Source organism: Helianthus annuus, chromosome 16, assembly GCF_002127325.2.
Source record: "Helianthus annuus cultivar XRQ/B chromosome 16, HanXRQr2.0-SUNRISE, whole genome shotgun sequence".
NCBI classification, from domain to species: Eukaryota; Viridiplantae; Streptophyta; class Magnoliopsida; order Asterales; family Asteraceae; genus Helianthus; species Helianthus annuus.
The window spans coordinates 142,195,148-142,219,089 of record NC_035448.2 but is presented as its reverse complement, the minus strand read 5'-3'; the positions used below and the strand labels follow the sequence as shown (position 1 = coordinate 142,219,089).

The 23,942-nt window shown below is 37.6% G+C and overlaps 2 protein-coding genes across 5 annotated transcripts; one reads left to right on the top strand and one right to left on the bottom strand.

Annotated features, from left to right (window-relative positions):
* The first annotated feature begins 717 nt into the window (after positions 1–717).
* Positions 718–6,232, top strand: LOC110917277. 4 transcript variants are annotated; one of them, XM_022161865.2, is made up of 16 exons: positions 718–959; positions 1,562–1,656; positions 1,757–1,858; positions 2,011–2,046; positions 2,174–2,284; positions 2,387–2,470; positions 2,563–2,681; positions 2,824–2,925; positions 3,653–3,769; positions 3,842–3,907; positions 3,996–4,062; positions 4,705–4,758; positions 4,877–4,966; positions 5,684–5,710; positions 5,794–5,820; positions 5,918–6,232. In XM_022161865.2, the coding sequence occupies exons 2-16, from the start codon at positions 1,597–1,599 to the stop codon at positions 6,059–6,061; spliced, it is 1,206 nt and encodes a 401-aa protein (XP_022017557.1). In that variant the 5' UTR covers positions 718–959; positions 1,562–1,596; the 3' UTR covers positions 6,062–6,232. The 4 variants fall into 4 exon arrangements, with proteins under 4 accessions (XP_022017557.1, XP_035841167.1, XP_022017556.1 ...); XM_035985274.1 differs by having other exon boundaries at positions 718–979; positions 3,860–3,907; XM_022161864.2 differs by having other exon boundaries at positions 718–979.
* Positions 6,233–19,481: 13,249 nt separating this feature from the next.
* On the bottom strand, positions 19,482–23,593 carry LOC110917278 (4-hydroxy-tetrahydrodipicolinate synthase, chloroplastic). Its single transcript, XM_022161867.2, has 4 exons — positions 23,188–23,593; positions 21,575–21,655; positions 21,258–21,492; positions 19,482–20,307 (listed from the first exon to the last, which is right to left on the bottom strand). The coding sequence occupies exons 1-4, from the start codon at positions 23,292–23,294 to the stop codon at positions 19,612–19,614; spliced, it is 1,119 nt and encodes a 372-aa protein (XP_022017559.1). The 5' UTR covers positions 23,295–23,593; the 3' UTR covers positions 19,482–19,611.
* Positions 23,594–23,942: the final 349 nt, after the last annotated feature.

Genomic DNA, 23,942 nt, shown 5'->3' with positions numbered 1-23,942 from the left:
TCACAGTTTGAACCATTTAAATTTTGGTAAACCTATAAATCGTTCATTAATAATATATATTTAACTATATGTGTTCTGAAACAAAAGACATAAAAAAAATCAAGCAACCAATTTAGTTTATACCAACAACTACAATCTCTAAACTATCAACAGCTCCACTAACCAATGAAACGTCAAAACCAAACATTGAATTGAACCAATCTTTATAGATCTAAAACTAGCTGATTCAACTGACCTGCATCGATTAGTTTAGACACTCTAGTCCGTTTATAAATACCATCTATACAAGAAACCTTTAAAGCCTAATTTTTTTAAAGGTGTGAATTATTCGTGAATGTCGGGAGGTCTAGCATACGTTGTCTTAATCGAGTCTGTGCTAGAGAGCCCCCTCGCACAATAGATCCCCAATTTAAACCCCTCAATGAGAAACCCCTATCACTCAGACTCGAACTTAAAACCTGGAAGGAAAAACTCACCCGGCCCCATTATTATAGGTTAAACTTAAAATGACGATCGTTGGTGGATAGTTTTTTTGTAACTTGTTGTAAACTAAAATTAATGACAAATAAAGTACGAGGTACCTAATACCAAAAAAAAAAAAAAGTAAGTAAAAATTGGGGACCAATAACAATAAGAATAAAGAAGCAATTTACACTTTACCCCCTCGTCGGCGATGAAACACGCATGCATAAATAATAATCCCCTACCGTGAAACGTGGAAACTTCAAGTTCCGACACTTTTCTTCCACACTTTCTCTCTCTAAAACTAAAACCCCATTCTTCTCTCTCTCTCTCTCTCTAAAATCTATATCTATATGTATATATACATACAGAAACAGAGCAATACACGCAGCTAATTTCGCACACACTCTCGCCGGATAAACCGATTCTTATCTCCGGTGATCTTTCGGAGTTGTACTTCAGCTGCTGATATTTTGAATTTCACTTTACTGATTCGCGTACGAATCTCAAATATCAGGTTTATAACTTTTAATTCTGCTTAAAATTATTCGATTAGCAGTCTCTGATTAGATTCCGTCTGAGATCTGTTGATTTTGCACACGATTTGACATCTGGAGTCATGTTTGATTGATTCAATCCTTTTTGTGTTTACTTTAATTATCCGTTTTGAGAGAAATTGATTGTTATCTGCTTAATTTTTTTTATCTCTATTGTTTCAGATTGTGCATAGGTTTGAGTGTTTAATTTATTATTATGTTGACTGTTTGAGTAAGATTGACGTTTTGCACGCAAATTGATCCAATTGTTGAAGAGGTTAATTTATTACAGGCTACTATATGTTATGTTAGTATTTATGTTTGACTTATGATGGTCAAAATCAACATCAAAGAATGAAATTTGGTACTGGTATTTGTTTAATTATAGTATTTTATAATTATAATATTCTGGCTATAAGTTTACATGATTATGGATGGTTATTTTATCATTATGAGCCCTAATTTGCAACTTTATACCTCAAGATCTGCACTGAGGGGTTTTTTCATGTTTGTTCATAGTTTGATTCATACCAGCATGTAACAACTAGTTTATATGGCTGCAGTTTGGCATGAGAATATATAGAAACAATATTTGTCTATGAGGGAATCCAAAGCATGGAGGAATATATTGAGGAAAAGACAAAACCATTGTGATTGGGTAAGTTTATATAGTCAATAGCAGTTTGTTTCTGAGGGCACACTTTGTACATTTGCTATATGATGATTCTAAGTATGCAGAGGTTGTGCTATGTATGTAGGGACTTTGCGGATACACAATGAAACCGCTATTGGGATTTGTTTGTACATTAATGTTATTCATTGTATATAGGACAACGAATTACCAGTATTTGCAGACAGAGGTATGATATGACACTGTTTTTATTTAATGCATTTAAATTGTTAGATTGGGGATTCATGCATTTTGCATGAATCTGATTAATAATCTGCTTGAAGATTAATTGAAGCTTTTGTGTTTACTAACAATCGTCTTTTTTCTTGTATGCCTCATCAGCTGGACTCGAAATTATATCGGTTCTACACATCAAAGGTACAGTTTCAAAATCACCAGAAGCTTTTTAAAGTTATATCGGTTGATCTTGGGACATGTTTGTTTTTTGTGTATTTTGAGGTCCTTATTGCGTGTTAATAATGACCTTTTTTATGCTGGTCTCTAGGAATCTTTGCCAGATTCCACAAACTTAAAGGGTTTACCTCGTGGTATTATTGAAGCTAGATCTGATTTGGAGTTAAAACCGTTATGGTCAACAAGTAGTTCAAAGTTAGAGGTTACACTCAATCCCTCCTGCTTTTAGTTTGTATTATATATACTGTTACCTTCATTACTGTCTTCTGTATATACTGATTTATGTATATCTACTTGATTGCAGGCTAATATTTCCGCCCCACATAACTTGTTGGCAATGCCAGTGGGTCTGAAACAGAAGCGAAATGTTAATGCTATTGTTCAAAAGGTACAATGATCAGTTATCTTCTTCTGATATTTATAACCTGTTTTACATTTATTATTCTATGAAAAATAGCAGCCTAACACTAGCATTTTCAGTTTCTTCGAGAAAATTTTACGATTATTTTGTTCCATTACGATGGGAAATTGGATAGCTGGCAAGATCTTGAGTGGAGCAACAAAGCTATACATGTTGTAGCTCAGAACCAAACAAAGTGGTAACAAATTCACAACCTTTTTTTATCAGAATCTATGGTTTTTATTTGTGGTTATTGGTAATGCTATGATTTTTGCCTCATCTACATTAGCTATTTGTTATGATTTATACAATAGAAACTAGAAAATTTAACTTTATTTCAGGTGGTTTGCAAAGCGGTTTCTGCATCCAGCTGCCGTGTCCATTTATGATTATATATTTCTCTGGGATGAAGACCTCGGAGTGCAGCATTTTAATCCTAAGAGGTACAGTTGGTACATCAATACTCATATTAGTGCTACAAATGAACCGAACAAGACCTTGCTCGTGTTCGTTTGTTAAGAAAATACATGTGTTCACGAATTGTTCATGAACACTTACCGAATGAGATTTTATGTCAGTGTTCGTTCGTTAAGGAAATGAACATGTTCGTGTTCGTTTGGCGTTTGTTTGTTAATTTTAGGTAACGAACGCAAACGAACGTTGATGAACACAAACTAATGTTCATGAACACAAATGGAGACAAACGAACACAAACAAACGTCCATGAAAGAATATACAACTCACCGATACTTATTAAATATTTTATTTGTCGGAGTTTTGAAGTGTTTAAATAAAATATAAAACCAAAAACACTAATGAACTATGAAACACAAACGAACATAAACGAACACGTTACCGAACGTTCACGAACATAAATGAACTAACGCGGACTCTGTTCATGTTCGTGTTTGTTCATTTATTAAACGAAGGAACACAAACGAACTTCCCGCCGAACGGTTCACAAACTGTTCGCCAAACGTTTGGTTTGTTTGCCGCTCTAGTCATATGGTGGAATGATGCTCTTTCATCATCTTTAAATCATACATCAGAAGTTTCAAGCTACTCTCCGAGAATCAAAAGAATAAGCAAATCTTTTTGAGTTTTCGAGAATCAAAAGAATAAGCAAATCTTTTTGAGTATTGATATAATGTTATCGCATGTTATCCGCAGGTACTTGGATATTGTTAAAACAGAGGGATTAGAGATATCGCAGCCCGCTTTAGATCCAAATTCAACCGGTATACATCATAGAATCACAGTACGCAAGAGAACAAGCAAGTTCCACAGGTGAACAAATCGGTTTCTTGTACTTCATAAATATCAATGTTGCTAATGCCTGTAACGTTTTCTAACAAACAGAAGAGTGTATGACAGCAGAGGCAGTGTGAAATGTTCGGATGCCAGTGACGGCCCCCCATGTGCCGGGTAATTTTCTATAATTTTATGCATACAAAAGCCATCAAATTTATTATTGTAGATGTTCTCATATTCAGTGTTGCTATTTGAATCGCAGATTTGTAGAAGGAATGGCTCCGGTTTTCTCTAGGGCTGCATGGCATTGTGCCTGGCATCTTATTCAGGTAAAAAACGTTATTTTGCCCGTCTTACTATCAATTCAGGTGTAAACATGCCATTTTCATCCGAGGTTTGGCCAGTTTTGCGATTTTCGTCCAAAGAATTGTTTTTCCGCATATGGGTCCCAAAGGTTTGAAATCTTGCCTTTTTCATCTAGCTCGTTAACTCCATCCATTTTTTTCAGTTAAGTCGGGGGTATTTTCGTCTTTTTTGTTAACATAAAGGGCAATTCGGTCTTTTTCACTTTATGTACAAACTATTTAGCATAATGTACAAGTATTCAAAAGACCGAATTGTCCTTTACGTTAACAAAAAAAAGACGAAAATACCCCTGAGTTAACGGAGAAAAATGAATGGAGTTAACGAGACGGATGAAAATGGCAAGATTTCAAACCTTTTGGATCCAGATGCAGAAAAACAAATCTTTGGACGAAAATCGCAAAACTAGCCAAACCTCAGGGACGAAAATTGCATTTTACTCTAATGTTATTGCTAATTCGTGTCAAATTTTCAGTTACTGCTAATTCTTTATTATCTTTGTGGGCTTTTATATATACATCATATATGTTCTACTACTACATTATCGCACGATTTTATCTCATACCAGCATGTAAGCCTTACGGAATTCATTATGTTTTGTTTACTAGAATGACCTTGTTCACGGATGGGGAATGGATATAAAACTTGGGTATTGTGCACAGGTTAGTTTGAACTTTGAACATCCCATTAATTTGAAAATGGAAGTAATACTTGATGTACGAGTGTCTCAACATGCCAAACGTTGCGATACTCATTCTAGTAAAATGTTGCATTCTTTAGGGGGACCGGTCCCAGAAGGTGGGAATCGTTGACAGCGAATATGTTGTTCATCAGGGCATACAATCGTTAGGTGGACCCTCTGCTAAAAAGGTATCCCTTTGACCCATTCCCCGTTTAGAAACTATTTGGTTTGACTCGCCTAATCAAAGTAAACGGGTCGAAACTGCCACCTCTATCACATGTAGGGCTGCAGACGAACCGAACGAACACGAACAAGACCTTGTTCGTGTTCGTTTGTTAAGGAAATATATGTATTCACGAACTGTTCATGAACACTTACTGAACCAGATTTCTGTTCGTGTTTTTTTTTTGTTCGTTAAGGAAATGAACGTGTTCATTTGTTAATTTTAGGCAATGAACTTAAACAAACACAAACTAGTGTTCATGAACACAAATAAAAACAAACGAACATAAACAAGCATTCATAAACAAAACATATAGAACACAGAATATATAATCAATCCATTGAAACTTGTTAAATATATTATTTGTCAGAATTTTAAAGTATTTAAATAAAGTATAAAATTAAAAACATTAATGGACTATTGCACACAAACGAACATAAACGAACACGTTACCGAACGTTCACGAACATAAATGAACGAATGTGGCCTCTGTTCATGTTTGCTCATTTAACTAAAAGAACGAAATTTCTTGTTCGTGTTCGTTCATTTATTAAACGAACGAACACAAATAACTTCCTGCCGAACTGTTCGCTGAATGTTACAGTTCGTTTGCTAGCCCTATTCACATGTGCAGACTTTTATCTTATCTCACTAGAACTTACATTTAACTTTTTATTTTCAGACCCGGAACAATTTAGATATGACTAAGGTATGATTCCTTAATAGTTCGTTTTAGCTTTTCTTTCTATTAATCCCATGTCATTTATCTTTTCTCCTTTTTTTTTTTTCCAGAAACACACAGTTGATACGCGGGCCGAGGTAACCCAACCCAACCCGATCCTCTTGTACTCTACATCTGAATGTATACTTGTTCCGGTTTACATATATTGTTTCTGTATCGATTGTGTTAATGCAGATAAGGAGGCAGTCAACGATGGAGCTCAAAATGTTCAAACAACGATGGGAAAAAGCCGTGAAGGAGGACACAAACTGGGTTGACCCGTTCTTGAGAAGAAGACGGATACGCAAGCCAAGACTGATCGCAAGTCTTGACTCGTGAGTTTTTGACCGCACAAATTTTAATTTATTTTGCTTAGCTTAGGATATAGTGACCGTTTATAAAGTTGGCTTGTAATTTAGTTTTGTCTAGAGGCCCATTTGACCTCATGTATATTTAATTTGTTTAAACCTCCATGTTTTTCGCTTTTCTTGGTTTATTTTGCTTAGCCTATGATTGTTAGCCATTGCCCCTTCACATTCACAATAGTCGATAATGTAAACTACTTAAAACAAAACAAGAAATTCGGTCAAACCTGGACCTGACCGGACTAGAACCAGAACCGTGAGATGGGTAATAATGGAATCAAGAACCTAACAGTATGCGAATGTGTCGGTTCTGGGTTTGGCGGTTGGGTATGACGAGTTGCGTGGTTTAGACCAGTTATTTATCTGGGCTGCTAAACTTGACGAAGATCCCAAGTGTCGGCGAACAATTGATAAAAGAAAACACGAACATGCTAAACACGGTAATTTGTGGGGGACGAAAATCCCAAGACTCTTCTTTTTTTTTTTTTTTTTTTTTTTTTTTTCAACTCAAAACTCTTGTTACGTATAGGGAAAGACAAATAACTATTTATAGGAGACTTTTATCTTGACTTCATAGGGAAAGACAAATATCTATTTATAGGAGACTTTTATCTTGACTTCATGTCAGGTTTACTAAACCAAACACAATTAAAAAACTAACAATAATATCTATTTATAGGAGACATCTATCTTGACTTTTTAACAACAATGGACAAAGCAAAGTAGCATTCTCGATCCTTATCAGGCCGCGATTAATTCGGTTGACCTGTATATATTTTAGTTGGGCCTTTGACTTTATTAGTCCATCGAGATTACACAACATATTACACATTGAAGAAGAAGCAATACCTGTGGATGATGAACTGAACAGAGAACTTTAGTGGCTGTTGATTGGAACTGTGTGTTCTGCTTCAGCATCCGATGAGCTAAGAATGAGACCAACAGGACCCAGAAATTTTTCCAAGGGGGTGCGGAACATTTTTAAAAATTTTAGGCCCCAAGGTATATAAGTAAAAACATCGGTTCGGGTCGGGTCGGGTCATGTAAAACAAAAGAACATCAAACTGAATTTATATAATCATCAAAACATGTCAAACCTTGTTACAAACATAATTAAAACGTCAGTATTACGGGTTTTCATTTTTTGAAATCTATCCAAAACATCATCTAAACCTACTTTCTTAAGCAACTATTTCTCTATATAACACAGCGGCGGAAGTAGCCCAAAATTTAGGGGTATTCCAATTTTTTTATTTTTTAGACCAGGGGTATCCTTTGTATAATGGAGATGAAGTTGCGGGGTATTTTTACACTACGGAAACGGAGTTAAAGGGTATTTTTACATTACGGAAACGGAGTTAAGGGGTATTTTTACATTATCAGGTCTGATCGTTGTGGTGTATGCGGCTATAAAAAAAAAGGAAAATATCATCACTAACAAAATATAAAATATAAGTATATAACCCACCACAAAAAAAAAAAAAAAAAAAAAAAAAAAAACATCACTAACAAAATCATCAAAACGAAGAACATGTCTCCTGTTATCAAAAAATCACTTCCGGTGGGCTACCGGTTCCGTCCCACCAAAAATCAACCAAAAATCATCAAAAAATCAATCGAAAATCATCAAAAATAACAAAGAAACTTACCCGTGTTCGATCGACGGTGGTATGGTGGCTGGCTGATTACGGTGGTATGCGGCTGCTGACTGTTCACTGTTGTCACTGATGTTCTGATCGCTGGCATGCATGCAAGGACGATACAGAGAGGGAGAGAATATTTTATTTTAGTTTGAAATATTGTTGATTTGTTGGGTTTGTTTATTGGGCTAAGACTTAGTGGTGGGCAAGTTAAAGGTATTAGGTATTTGGGTTTAGTTATTTAGTTATTTGGGTATTAAAAGTTATATAATTTAGGTAGTATTTTTTAAAAAATAAGAGTTTACTAAAAAAATTAAAATATAAATTGATAACACTTTTTACATAAGGGGTGCGGACGGAAAATTCCAAGGGGTGCGAACGAAAAATTTCAAGAGGTGCGGACAGGATTTTCTACGGAACTTAGCACTAATTTTTTTTTTCCCGGGGGTGCGCCCGCCCACCTTCGGCCACCCTTATGTCCGCCCCTGCCAACAGTTCGCTTACGTAGGCATGCCTTTGAAACACCCATAAATTAACTAAGGTTCTTTTAGTAAGTTTCTAACACTTAAACCTGTTGAGTCTTCGGGTTTGATGGGTTAGAATCGTGAAATGCTCAGTCCTAGACTCATGGGAAAGAGCGCGAAAACAGGACGTGTCAGTGATAGGTGGGTAGACGACGGAGATGAAACAATTTCCATTTAGCAAATATATTATACTTTGCAATCTTTGTCTTCCTAATGTCTTGATTAACATTTACATTTATGTTAGCATTCATACCCTCTCGTCTTCTGGATTCTAGGTACGGGTACTGGTACTGTACCAATCTCATCCCTAGATGTGAGAGATGGTGGAAGGGGATAGGTGGAGGGTGATGATGAGCCTCCACTAGTGAACCACACCCTCTAGCCTAACCAAGATTATTGATATGTTAATTACTTGTGGATTTGATCAAAATTGACAAAAAGTAAATTTTATGAAATTATGGATTATAAAACTTTTTTTTTTCTATTGAAATAAGTAGAAAATCACTATGGGAATATTTGAGATTAACATAGTTTGGAAGTTTGTAACACCTCGATAATTATGGATCGAATCCAAGCATGACACGTATCTAGAAATCTTCCACATAATTCACAATGTTGAAAGGAAGGATTAAAAATCAAAAAAAAATATTATAAATTTAAAGTTGAGGGGCTAAATCTGCCTTAAAGACGAAATTCTGATTCAGGAGGTCCTTACGAACCGTAACCATAACCCCTTACGGTCCGTAACGGGGGTTTTCAAATACACTGTGCGCCTGAGGTCCCTTACGGACCGTAAGACATACCCCTTACGGTCCGTAAGGGGTGCGCTGACAGCAGGGGGATGGCTGGCAGCAGCCTTGCTTCATTTTCTTGCCACCTAGCTCATTTTGTGCCACAGTTAACCATATGATGACACCTCTCACGCCACTAATCAGCTCCTAAGCTCTCTTAGTAACACTTGGGCCTTGGCACACTCTCCTCACATTTGATCACCTATAAATAGGCCTAAGTTTTACAAAGTTCATCACGATCACACCATTCATTTCTTTCACCCTCAATGGAGCTTGCTTCTACTATTGGAAACCTCCTTCTGAGTTCTATAAGTATTCTTCAACACTAGTAAGTGCTTTTTCTAGTTTATTTCATTTTATAGGCTAGTTATTAGCCGAAAGTCAAGCAAATGGACTTTTGTTTTGACTTTCGCTTCTGACCATTTCGGTCAAGTCAAAGTTCGGATTGAACTTTGCAACGTGATCGTAATAATGAAGTTGTTAATCTCTTCCGATTACACCCTCTGATCATCACGCTTAGTAGGCGAAATGACGAGTCAAACTTGTACAAAATAAAAGTCAAAAACGCAGATTTTGTAAATTACGACGAATGGACTTCTAAGTATATAAACCACATGTTTTAACATTATAACAGTTTATATAACCTTATAAAACCCATTTTAACATGTCCAACTTGTCATATTCAGTTTAGCACTCATTCTTATATCGAAAGTCAAGCAGTTTGACTTTTGCTTTAACTATTGATTCTAACCCGTTTGGTCTACTTTGAAACCCAATCAAGGCATGTTATGTGACCATAATATTATAGGGAATAATCCTCTCAGGTTATACCTTTTGTTCATATCATTTAAAGAGTTAATTGACGAGTCAACCATATATACTTTTAAAAAAATGTCAAAAATGCCCCTCCGACATAAAAATCGTTTTAAAACCTAAGAGACATATAATTTGACCTTTAAACTGATCATACAACATTTTAAATTTTTGTTTTGACATAGCGGACTCATCATAAGACTCATTCGACCACCTGATGCCGTATTTACAGACATGACTAGTTTAAATATGTAAAATATATAAACTAGTCGAATTGGGTTTAAACCTTTCAAAATTACTCCAAATCAGAATGTTTGGTTAAATAACTCGTATCCAATGAGTTCCTGCAATCAGATGGGTATAAACCACATTCTATCCGGTCAACGCTTAATCTAGTGATATCGAGTGTAATTCTAAGTAGTCGGTCAAAGTCCAAAGGATATACAATTAACATTCTATAGGATAATATTTCCATCCATTCTAGACTATAGAGCCCTCAAGTAAATTGCACCTGAGTTGATAAACTTTGAATGCCGTTGTTCTACGAGAACCAAATACACTATGAGAATGCTAATACAGGTAAATACTCTTAGCCTATTTTTATTTAATAATTCGGGATATGGCAATAAGCCTCTTGGAGCGTGTATTATATTAATGGCCAAATGCTCTCATAAATATAAGAATCTGGTTTAATCTGTATTGCTTGATAACTTATACACTTGGGGGTTAATGGTACCGTGTCCGAGCGTCCCGACTCATCAATGAGGTATGGCCATATAAAATACGCGTCAGGGTAGGCATACGCCCATAAGACGTTGTATTAAAGGTGGTATGTACCATAATCATTATTGCAATGACCGGCATATGATTCTGGTTCCCGACTATATTGACAAGCATGTAAAATTGGTGACAAGAAAAATACCCCAAGGAATATTTGGTGATTGCCTACGGGTTCTCATGATAAATATTTCAAATGATTCTATAAAATGATTTTCAAAATTAGTCAATTAATTGTATTTACCGGCGAAAGCTGACGTAGTCTTAAAGATTAATCTACAGGTGGCGAATAACGAAATAGGCTGGATAGTGCTTGGTCTTAAACCATGGAATTTTTGACTCCTTGGTTAGGGACCCAAAATAGTCTCAAGTCCATTTTATTGGATTCTACTTTTGTGATAACTCTATACTTCCACTGCAAATTGTGATGATTGCTATCTGACCGTCACATGACCCTAAGTCTGGGCCCATTAAAAATCGGGGTGTGACAAAGTTGATCTCCCAATTAAAGCTCAAAGTCAAATCTTTGGTATGTGACGATGAACAAATGAAGACCAATAACTGAATTTGGGTAATTGAGTTAACTTGGTCATGAAAATGATTTTTACATGAATCTTATTAATGAAAATTATGATCACAATTATGAATTTAGAACCTAAGCTTTACTAAGGTGAGTACATAAAATTTTCTTTTTTTAAGGATGAATGTGTTTAATTTGCTTAGTTGTTCTATTTGTATGCAAATATGTCTACATGCTTATTATGTTAAGTAACAATACTAGTTGTAGACCTTTGCATACTAGATTTGTATGCTAAGTTGTTAAGCTCGCAAGATATGGGTAATTTGAAAGTACGATTCTTATATGACTAGAAGTTACTTTCGTAAGATATGCTTAGTATCTTATAAGGCTGAAGGGTGTGGTGGTAATGGTTGGAACATGATTCACCACATAGGAACATGAATGGAAAGCTATATCACCCCCCTCCGTGATTAATGGTGGTTGGCGTGGATTACCACAGATGACTCCGAGACAAAAATATATTAAAATAATAAAGGGGATAGTGGTTTGGGTAATGACCACCCCTTAACTTAAGGTAGTGATTTTAGATGGTGGATTAGATGTGGGTGACATGACATTTATATGGAGGGTCATGATCACTGATGGAAATAACATACGTATTAGTATATTGTAATAGTGTAAGGGGTATTAGTGTAATTACTTTGCTATAAATAAGGCATTAGTATTAGTAAAGGGGATGGAGAAATTAGTAAGTGTTAGGCTCATGCTTATGGCATTGAGAAGGGCATAACCCTGGCCACTTTGGTGGTTATTATTCTGTATTGTTTTCTTCTTCAATCAAACCATATAGTTACAGTTTTTGTTTTCATCATCTTCATTCAATTCAGTCTCTATCATTGGTCCGACCTGCCTACTCTACTCTCCATTCGTTCAATTTCAGGTGATTCCTCAACTTAGCGTCTCAAGTCAGCTTCACCTTCTTTCTCTATTTTATTTTTTTTTCGCTATTCTTCTGCTTTACTTCTGATCGTTCACAATTTCAACCAGATTTATCTTCGTTCTCGGATCTGTGCCACAGTCAGATCTCAGATCCAATTTATTTCCGATCTCAATTCCAAATTCAATCAGATCTCTCTTCCAATTTTCGGCTCTGTATCACCTGCGAATCTCAGATCTAATTCATCTCAGATCTGCTCGACCTTCCTCATCTTTTCTGCTTCAATTTCATTGAATTCCGGTTACCTTTTCACCTGCTATATCAATTTCCGTTTCCACTTCTTCCAGATTCATTCTCGGATTTCAATTCCGATTTCAGTTTACTCGCTGGTTTTCAATTTCTGTTCCTGTTCGAGTTTCGATTCTCAGATTTCTCCAGTTCACTTCACTTTCCGATTCAATTATGGTGAATCATAATGCTCGATTGGATGCCCATGATCAACAGATTCGGCAGTTACAAGCCGATGTTACTGCAATTAAGGCCTCATTGCAGGTTTTGGAAGAGGATCGTTTGGAATCCACCGAGTTTCGTAAGGTTGTGTTAACATGGATGAAATCGCAGGAGAAGAAGCATGTGGATGATTCATCAGGTCCTGGATCTTCTGGTATAGTGTTCTCGATGCTCGATCCTAAATCTGACTCTTCGGATCCACCATCAGGCTTACCATGGGCTGTGAAGAAGGTGCACCTGCCTGAATTCTCTGGTTTTGATCCACAAGTTTGGATCCGGAAGGCGAACCTGTTCTTCGATCTCAATCAGACTCTTGAGGCTTCTCGTTTACAGCTTGCTCAACTGAGTATGATTGGTGCCGCTCAACATTCGTTAACAATCATCAATCAGGTTCATCCGTCTTTGACTTGGCTTCAATTTCAGTCCGAATTGTTGCAAGGTTTCACTGTGTAACACCTCGAAATTTTTTGTCCAATAATGTGTTGACACGTGTCATAAGTTTACACGTGGTATTAAATACTAAATAAAGGACTAAAGTTGACAAACCTTGAAAATATGTAAATTCGAGGGTTAAAAATGTCAACGAGGGGTAAATATACTGTATAGTAACCCTAAATGATGCTCGTACCTTCAAACGAATGAATCATGGATCGTACGGAGCGAAATGCGGGAGAAAGTGAGAGATTACAAGCTACAGGGGTTAATTGTGTCAACATGTTTAATTTATACCTCTGAGTGACCCTTTGACGAACCCGAGGCTTTGTAACAGTAAAATACGCTCACTAGAATATACGATATAAATTTCGCGAAGTTCCGTTTTAAAACGAGAAAGTTATGATCAAATTTGTATGCGAGGGGTTAAAAGCGTCAACAATAAAAGTTAAGGCTTTTCGGATAGTAATTAAACTAACCGGGGACTTAACAATGCGGGTAAAAGTCACGAGGCCCTTAATTGTAAATAATCGAGGGCCAAATCGCAAAGTTACCCCTTCGAAACCGAAAGGTCAGGTTAATGATTACAAAAGATTTGAAAATCTTGGAAATCAGACCTCAGGCGGGCCGCGTGAGTGAAACCAGCAAGCTAATGCGGTCCGCGCGCCATATAAAGATCCGTTTACTGACATTAGGATTCAGGCGGCCGGCGTGAGCCTAGCCTGAATTCTAAAGCGGGCCGCGTACGACCTCCAGATGCGGTTATGGCAACGGTTCGGTAAATACCGAATATACCCTTTTCAGCCATAACTTGAGTTCTACAAGGTCTTTTGACCCGATTCCAGTTGCTACTGATTTTAAATAATAAATAAAATATTTTGGACTTTATAAACTGTTCAGGAAACTCAGATTTCCTGTAGAATTCAGAGACCTCTTTTATAATCTTTAAAATGACCGAAATACCCCTACGGGGCATAAAATTGATTTAAACTCGTTACGGGCATTATGGAAGGTATCCTACTGATACCCCAACCTCTTTAAAGCATATTGACTTAGGAAACCAGTGTAGGACTCTTACGGTTACCCGTTGCGCCTTTTGCTCGCACGGTTCGGCTTATGTAACTAGTTTACATAAACTAGCCGAAACGGGTCAAACCATATTGTTTTGACCCCAAAATCAAGAGTGTGGTTATTATACCCATATAAAACAAGTCTTCAAACTTGTCGGGTCTAAATCACATTCCATTCCCGGTTTTCGCCTTTCACGCGATTAAACCGTAACTATCCTTTGAAACTGACCGGTCTAAGCTATGGCTAAATTAAAGACCCGTTAGGATTCTAATAGGTTGTTTTTAACCTTCGTTCCAGAATAGGAGACCAGTAAAAGCTATTTGCAATTTATTCGATTAAGGATTTATACTTGCAAAGGTAAATACTTTTAACTTATTTTCCGTTATACGGGCTTGGGTTACGGTATATAGCATACCGCTTGATCGGGCATCAAATTCTCCACCATTGAGTGGGTAATTGAATAAATTTGATCGGCTCGTTTAAACAGTCTTGTTACTTAAAGCCTTTAGGGGGTTAATGAACATGTCCCGGATATCCTTGGCAGCATTTTACGAAATGGCCACGACCTTGACATCCGGGTGTAGGCGTACACCCGGCATTATGTCCATAATTATAAGGTATAGCCGTTGGTTTAACCGCCACGGTTTTATGCTAAGTGGTGTGTCTATTAATCTTTAACCCGGACAAGATCCAGACTACTGAACGCATAAGGAACATGTAATCCGTTAACAAGATTATAAATTTAAATAATTCTCCCAAGTTATAAAAGAGTTTGTGCCTTGTGCATTCAAATCAATTTTAATAAACATTTTACAAAAGTGTCGGTTGAATGTATTTACCAGTGTAAACTGACGTATTTTCCCAAAAAGACTAAATGCAGGTACTAAGCGTAATTGGCTGGATATTTCTCCTTAGCATCAATAAAGAGTCTCGCAAGCTTAAGATGCCCACGTCTGTTGAACAATTATTTTTATCTTTTTATTGATCCCCTGTGGATACTTTTCGACTATTCGTAATACATTGATATTACAAACAATGGTTGAAATATAATTATCTTTATGCTTCCGCTGTGCATTCATATATTGTGTGGTTTAACTATATTGTTGCCAACTACGTCACGATAATCCCCCACCGGGCCCACTGGTGAGACACGTGGAAATCGGGGTGTGACACACTGGTCTTTCAATTCAGAATCCGTATGAACAGTTAGCTACTATTAAGCAATCGGATTCCATCTTTGATTATATTGATGATTTTGAGTATGTGTTATCCTTGGTCCCTCGTTTGCCGGAGTCGCAATCTATTGGCTATTTCATTGCGGGTTTGAAAGAGGATGTCAAGCAACAAGTCCGTTTACATCGCCCTATTACTTGTATGGATGTTATGTATTTGGCCAAAGATGTGGAGTTGATGCTTCGGCCTTCCAAATCCGGTTCGTTGATATCTCGTTTTCAGTATTTGTCACATACCGGGCTGCCTTCTATGGATTCAGGGATCAACCATCGTGTATGCCGTACCACGGGATTTACAAGTGTTGGCAATGATGGGGCTGCCAAGGTGCAAGCAGGTGTCAATGATCGAGGCATTCGCTCCTTATCTCGTGTCGAGTGGGAGGATCAGAAGAAGAAGGGATTGTGTTTTAAATGTGGACAGGTTTATAGTCCTAGCCACAAGTGTCCGACGGGTAGTCTTCGTGTCTTATTACTTGGGGATGATGAATGGGATGAAAGGGATGAGTTGACTATGCATTCGGACGAGGGTGTTCAAACAGTTGTGGGTTCTTTTCACAAGACTTGAGGACAAGTCTTGACTTATGGAGGGAGTATTGATGGAAATCACATACGTATTAGTATATTGTAATAGTGTAAGGGGTATTAGTGTAATTACTTTGCTATAAATAAGCCATTAGTCATTAGTAAAGGGGAGGGAGAAATTAGTAAGTGTTAAGCTCATGTTTATGGCATTGAGAAGGGCATAGCCCTGGCCACTTCGGTGGTTATTATTCTGTATTGTTTTCTTCGTCAATCAAACCATATAGTTACAGTTTTTGTTTTGATCATCTTCATTCAATTCAGTCTCTATCAATCACACCCTTTAGCCTAAGACTACTCAGTGTGGAGGGACATGAAGCCTCACATGGCAGCCACATCAGCATGGGGCTTTTAAAAAGAATGGGGTGGAAAGGGCATAGACGTATAAAAAAATAAACAAATAATAACCAACCAATCAAAACAAACCTCCCTCCCACCCACCCATCCCGACCCACCCGCCTGCCTCCATCTCACCACCTTAAGCCTCTCCACGCCAGTGAAGCTTTCAACGCCCCCCTCTCCACGCCACAACCACACCGGGCCACGAAGTGCCGGCGTGGTTGAAGCCTCCACGCCATCCTTGACGCCTCCACACCATCCGGTCTAACACATATGATTCTTAGATGGCAAGAAGAGATGAGCCTCTGAAATGATCAAACGAGACAATGTAGGTTTTTTTTTTTATAGTTATGTTATCCTTAAAAAAGGAGCACTTTTTTCAAATCATTAGATGGTTATAAAAGGGGTTTACAAAAATTTAGGTATGACAACGATAGTTAATTCGCATAGGACCTAAGACTGTGGGGTATGGTGGGGCTTGGGTTGAGGCTTGGGTTGGGGCATTGGTTGACACGTGGAATTTCAAAACTCAAGTCTTCAACCCACTTTGGAGGGGGTATGGTGGGCGTGGCTTGGCTGGCGTGGCCAAGCCACATCAGCTTTTTTTTTAATATATATATATATATATATATATATATATATATATATATAACCAAAAACTACATAAACATACAACATAATTATTAAAATAAACATACAAAATAATTATCAAAATAAAAAACTATCATTCTTCGTCGTCTTCGTCGGTTTCGAACCCAGGAATCGTTGAAACATGTTCCACCAAATCAGATCGAAGGTTGTGATGTATATCCCTTGACTTTATAAAAAATTCATTTGCCGCTTTATCTTCGTCTGTTACGTTACCTGGTTGAGGGTCATCATCATCATAGTAGGTTACGACCGCTCTACCTTCATCCTCCAAAATCATGTTGTGAAGAATGATACATGTGTACATCACGTTTCCAATCTGATCCTTGTCCCATAGTTGACAAGGCATTGCCAATATTCGCCACCTTTTCTTCAAAACACCGAATGCTCGCTCGACGTCTTTACGTGCAGCCATCTGGACCCTGTTAAACTTTAATCTCTTTGGATCTGCGGGACCGTGTCTTGTGAACGATTTTATGAAAACCCCACACTCTGGGTAAATCCCATCAACTAGGTAGTACCCGTACACGTACTCAACCCCGTTTACAAAGAAAGTTCCTTTGGGTCCTACACCATTTACCCGATCATTGAAAAGAGACGAGTGGTTTATGATGTAATATCATTATATGAACCTGGCATACCGAAGAACGCATGCCATATCCAAAGATCTTGGGACGCAACCGCTTCAAGCATGATGGCTGGCACCCTGTGGAATCCACTAGTGTGAGCGCCTTGCCATTGGGTAGGACAAAGTTCCCAAGGCCATTTCATACAATCTAAACTACCTAGCATCCCGGGTAGCCCATGATAATCTGCGTGATGTTCCAATATTTGTTGCATGTCACTGAAGGAGGACTTTCTCAAATATCTTTTCCTATAAAGTTCTAGAATACACGAACAAAAGTTGTGAAAAGTTTCTCTAGCTACACGTGCAGACATTTTTAAATAGTCATCCATAATGTCCGAACTATTGTCGTACGCTAACTGCCTAAGTGCGGCCGAGACCTTTTGCCACGTACTAAATCCTAATTGCCCGGTTACATCGGGTTTTTGTTGGAAATAAACATGTTTCTCCTCAAGATCTCTAGATATCCTTAAAAATAAGTTTCTACTCATACGAAAACGACGCCTAAACATTTTTTCATCATACTTAGGTTCCGCTGAGAAGTAATCGCTTACCAACAAATCGTTAGCGGTGTGCCGTTCACGAGCGATGTACCTTCCCCTCCGTTTAGGTTGTTGAGTCTCTTCCTCATTGTCTTCGTCTTCCACGATAGCTTTCACCACCGCCGCGGTCGTTTGTAGATATATTTCCGCACCATCGTCAGATGAAGATGACGATTCACTATAACTTGAAGAACTCATGACAAGATTGTGTTTTATGTGTTTGATATTGTGTGAGAAAAATGTTAAATGTGGTAAGTATTTATAAAGGAAATTTTTTTTTTTTAAAAAGTAGCCCCCAACGGCTAGTCTGAATGTGCCATTCACAACCCGCCATGTCAGCTTGCTCCCCCGCCCCATGCCCGGCTTGAAACCCAAGCCCCAAGGGCCACGCCCCAACCCAAGCCCACCCGGGGTGGTGGCTTGGGCGTTTTCCCCCAACCATGGTTGCAAAAGTCGCTAGGCGCTCCCTAGTCGGTCGACCGGAGAGTTGAGAGTACTCGGCATAGGCGGAGAGTACTCCGGGAGTACTCGGACATGTTAAATTATAAAGATATTGGTTTCCGGAAATTAAATATATGTCTAATAACATAAATTTACTAATATTTATAACAAAATACGTGAAATAATATTCATTATTTAAAATGATAATCATATAAATTATGGTTTATTATTTTTTAAGTCAAACTCGGCCCGAATTGACCTACTAGATCCGATTTTGGTTGAGTTTGACCGTGTTTGATCGATTCCAAGTAATTAGTCGGAGTTAGAGAAAGTCGTCTCGGCAACCTACCTTGTAGCGACTACTCGGGGAGTACTCGGACTTGGAAACCTTGTTTTACAACCATGCCCCCAACCCAAGCCCCATACCCCATGGCCTAATATGCACTTAATAAAACTCATACACACTCGAGTAGACACGTGGCGATAATTTCACACGTCTTATGAAGGGGTGCAAACGAGCCGAGCCGAGCCCGAGCTCGACCAGGCTCGAGCTTGAGCTCGTTTAACATATGAAAGCTCGAGCTCGGCTTGATCCGAGCTTTATTTCTAAAGCTCGAGCTCGGCTCGGGCTCGGCTCGTTTAGTATTTATTAATTAATTGTTATACATATAATTTAGTTATTTTTTTATATTTATATAAATGGCAAATATTATTATTTAAATATATGTTTAATATATTAATAAAAAATATATAAAAAGAAAGCTCGTTAAGGCTCACGAGCCGGCTCAAGCTCGATAAGCGAAGCTCGGGCTCGTTTACTAAACTAGCTTGTCTTTAAGCTCGAGCTCGTTTAAGCTCGGCTCGTTTGCACCCCCTTATAGACGTAGATATTTTTAACATGACTATAGAGGTATAACACGCTAGCTGCTTTCATGCTTTTCTCACAAGAAAAGCAACGATAGACACAGACTACTACTAAAAGAACAAGTTGAGGATAATAACAAAATCTTGTCTTAAACCCTAAGCTGGGGTAACTGGCAAGTCTTAAAAAAACATCATAAACAAAGTTTAACTCTCCATTATTAAATTAACTTAACTAACCACTAATATCGACCAACCAAGATAAAATCATCATCATCAAGAACCTCAACCTCTTTGTCTCCGATGAAATTCTCACGCCCGATCTCTTTAACTATGTTGACAAACTCGACCCTCTTCGCCAAAGAAAGGGGCACATACGGTAACCGAAAAACGGGCCTTACAACCCCGAGTTGAGCAAGAGCAGTGTTCAACCCGATCGGGTTGGGCTCACAAAACAACCATTTTATCAAAGGCAAAAGCTTCGCATTAAGGGCTGAATTCTTACCTTCAAACATGAGTTCTCGCATCAACCCCGGAACCAAATTACTCGCAACCGAAATTACGCCTGTAGCCCCGTGATCCCACCTTGCGTCATGACACTCGTCGTCGTTTCCACTCCAAACCGTAATGTCTTTTTTGGTGTGTTGTTCTGTTCTCTCGTGTCCTACACATTCTTTGACACCGGCTAAGTTGGTGGTGTTTTCGGCTAGAGATTGGATGACACTTGGCGGGATATCTTGGCCCGTTCTGCCCGGCACGTTGTAGATGATTGTCGGGCCCATTGGAAGAACGCATTTGAAGTGAGAAACCATGCCTTCTAGAGATGTTTTCCCGTAGTACGGGTTGATGTGAAGCGCAGCATGCATTCCAACCGCAAAACCTTGTTCGGTTGCGTGGATTGCTTCTCGGGTTGAGTTGCTTCCGGTGTTTCCTATGACCTGAAATGGTAAGATTAACGGATTAGGTAACGGGTAAAAACTCAAAAATATGTTCAGGCAAAAAGCAGGTTGTTTTGATTGTACAAGTCAAAAGTAGGGGTGTTTTTTAACTGAAAACCGACCCGAATAAAATTAACCTGAACCCGATTATGGTGTTACCCAATTAACCTGAACAAGATGGCACCTGAAACCCGAAAATAGTATTCCGGTCGTTAATTGGGTTAAAAAATGTTAATCGGGTTGACCCGATTAGCCCGAATTACATAAAGATGTTAGATATATTTATACATATAATAACAGAAAAGTCTGGAGTCCCCCCCCCCCCATATGTTTTGTTTGTTGTTGTGAACATGATGTTTTGTTTCGGTGTTTCGTTGGTTGTTTGAGCAACTAAAAAGATTCGGTTGATATGATTTGACGTTTTCTTTTTATTTTATACGATTAGTTGATACGGTTTGGTATTGTGCTTATTGCCTTATTGTATTTGATGTTTTTTTAGGTAATATGTATGTTTGATGCATGGGGTTTGAACGAAATATCATATTGGGAGTGTTTTTATTTGGCATTTTGTGTTTTTTACTTGATAATAATCATGTTAAATTAAATTGTAAAGTATGCATTGCAACTTGTATTTAAAAATCCGTATACCGATTAACCCGACCCAAATAAACCCGAAACCGATTAACCCGAGTTTTATTTGGGTCGGGCTCGGATAGGATTCCCATAACAAATAACCCGAAACCCGATTAAAAAGCCCGAAAAAACACCCCTAGTCAAAAGAGGCCAGGTTAGATTGACTCGCAGGCATTTCCTTATCGTTTTTTATTAACAATTATAACTTGCATAATATTATATTATTAAAACGATGTGCCAAAGCAGTAAAAAAGTGAATAGATAAAAATTTCACCAAAGCAGTAAAAAAGTGAAATATAAAGAAATGGTGTTTTGACCTTAATTGATGTGCCGAAGCAGTTGATGGTGTGACCAATGAGCATAATGTGCTCATCCCAACTCATTAACTGGCCTTCACCGGTGGTGCCGCCAACGATTACACCATCAACACCGTCTTCAATCTGCATATGCACCAACGCGTCATAAGCCTCTAGATCAAACCTCCCATCTGGTAAGTATGGAGTTTTAATAGCAGTTATTAATCTCAGCGACTTGATTTCATCGGTAGAGGTCCTGATAACATAGCAAGATGTTGTTACATTACGATGGCAAAATTTAGAGGAGACTGAAACACTAATTTTGGAGGTTTTGATACCTGTTTTTAACTTCGAAACTACGCATTGGTAGATGGAAATTGGGGATCACAGCTGCTTTTGGGGATACACATCGTGTAGTCCTGTTTAATAGTCGAAATTTAACCAAGTCTTTAATGATCAAAATTCGAAAATACTGACAAAGTGTTGAACAAGTAACAGGACGTATGCTAATTATCGAGGTTTGATGGCTCGCTTTGGCGGTTTTAAATGATTTTTTTATTGTTTTCAAAAATCATTACTCTGTATTATAATTTTTAAATAATAAAAGAAGGTTCATAAAATGGTTAAATGACGGGTTCCAAGTTCCAGTCTGCTAGCCGAAATGTATAACCACCAAACCGTCAAAACGAACCATGTAAATCTCAAAATGGACACCCGGCCGACTTGCTTAGCTTTGGGTGGTTACTGGTTACTGTCTATGCACACCCTTGTATTACGGTATAATATGTGCGACAGAAGAACACAGACAAATGAAAGGATTCATCAACACAGCAATGTAAAATAAACATTGTTAATATGTAAAATCCCCATAACCAAATCCTATTTGTGATCTCAATACCCTTGTAGTTTTACTGCAAATGAACCAATGATACTTTGGTAAAATGCAAAAAAAAAAAAAAAAAAAAAAACCTGAATTATTATTAGGGATGACAACAGGGAGGGTTTGGGATAGGTTTTGGTAATCTCAACGCCATACCCAGTTGTAAAACAGTGTCCCATACCAGACCCAATACCCGTCAAGCATCTATAGGGTATCCGGCATACCCGTTGGGTTTTAAAAAAACAAAAAAAAAATACCATGCTACTTTTTTCTACTCTCCATAACCTAAAATAAAATTTCTTAAATATATGAAAAAAATATATATGTTCACTTATATTTAGATTAACGCATAGTTGTTAATGGCAAATAGCGATAATAGCTGACGGCTATTTTATAAATAGCGATACACTAAAAAAAATTTAAAAATTTTATATGTATATTATATCAAATTACCCTGGTATATATGCTATTTTACATGTATATTTAACAAAAACCGCTAAAATCCAGCCATTTTATATCTATATTTAATTGCTATTTATATTAAAAAAAATACAAAAAATAAATAAATTGTCACTGTCTATCGCTACAACCCTAATAGCGAGCCTATACCTATACGCTATGTAGCGCACTATAGCGATCGCTATGCTCGTTGTTGACAACTATGGATTAACGGATTATTACTAGATACATAAAAATAAATAAAAAGAATATAATTTTGCGTATATAATCAAGTAAACGGGCATATCGTATATGTTTTTGGGTAATTGGGTCGGATAAACAGGCATATCTATACCTCCAAAATTTTTGAAACTAATCGCAGAACCAAATGTTTCGGTTTTACCAGTCGGGTTCGGGTTTCATGGCCATCCATAATCAGAATTCATTTTATCCATCACCACTTGCATGGTTTAACAAACCAGTCACATTCAAAAATATACAAATAGCTCTCAAACACAGTCAAATTTCAACAGAAGAACACAAAAAATGCAAATCCATCATAACATAACATGCACCAACAATAATCAATTAACAATCACATAATACAAATCAGGGTTCAAACAGGCAGAATACCTATTGCGAGTGGTGGTTGAATTTGGGCGTACAAATCGGAACGCAGAGTCATTAGCGAAGGAATTCGAGCTCTTGAAAGCGGACATTTGCTGATACGCAAGAGACATCTTTCAACAAAGAGATAATAGTTGCAACAGAAGGGGGTTGATTAGTTATATTATTCTCAGATAGATATGGCGATAATGGTGGTGATAATAATGGTTGTAGTGGTGGTGACGGTTGTGGTAGTCCGGCGGCTGAGGATACTGGCGGCGAGGTGGTGGAACATTGCCGTTGGTTATGGATGACAGGATGATGAGGAGTGGAACTGGAACCCTAGAGATTTTAGCCTCCAGAACAGGTTTTTATTTATTTTTATTTATACTATTTTTTATTCTTTTTATAATTAAATAAAAAGTGTATAGTTGGAGAAAGAGTCTCGTGCAAAGATTAGGTTAAAAGCTAAAAATGTGTACCCTGGAGTCGTGCAGCGGGTTTGTAATCTAAAAGTTGTATCGATGGGACGATCCTAATGTTGTTTAAATGTATTCATTTGGAGTCTCTTTGATACTTTTTGTATCACTTTGAATAGGGGCGGACCCACATGGTGCGGGTCAGGGTCTACGAACCCCAATATTTTTTAAAAAAAATAGTAGAACCAGTATATTAAATTTTTCAAGGACCCCATAAAATAAATTAGTTGAACCTCATAACATTAAAAGCAAAGATGGTATGGTGGTAAATCTCCTTGTGTTCCAACAACTATGTCTCAAGTT

Bases quoted from the DNA above. Each gene is read 5' to 3' on its own strand.
- LOC110917277 (XM_022161865.2), top strand. From the start codon at position 1,597: ATGAGGGAATCCAAAGCATGGAGGAATATATTGAGGAAAAGACAAAAC. The intron at 3,908-3,995 runs GTAATTTTCTAT...TTTGAATCGCAG, and splicing joins GACGGCCCCCCATGTGCCGG to ATTTGTAGAAGGAATGGCTC. The intron at 4,063-4,704 runs GTAAAAAACGTT...TTTGTTTACTAG, and splicing joins GTGCCTGGCATCTTATTCAG to AATGACCTTGTTCACGGATG.
- LOC110917278 (XM_022161867.2), bottom strand. From the start codon at position 23,294: ATGTCTCTTGCGTATCAGCAAATGTCCGCTTTCAAGAGCTCGAATTCC. The intron at 21,656-23,187 runs GTATTCTGCCTG...ACTATTAAACAG, and splicing joins TCAACCACCACTCGCAATAG to GACTACACGATGTGTATCCC. The intron at 20,308-21,257 runs GTCAAAACACCA...TTACCATTTCAG, and splicing joins GCTTCGGCACATCAATTAAG to GTCATAGGAAACACCGGAAG.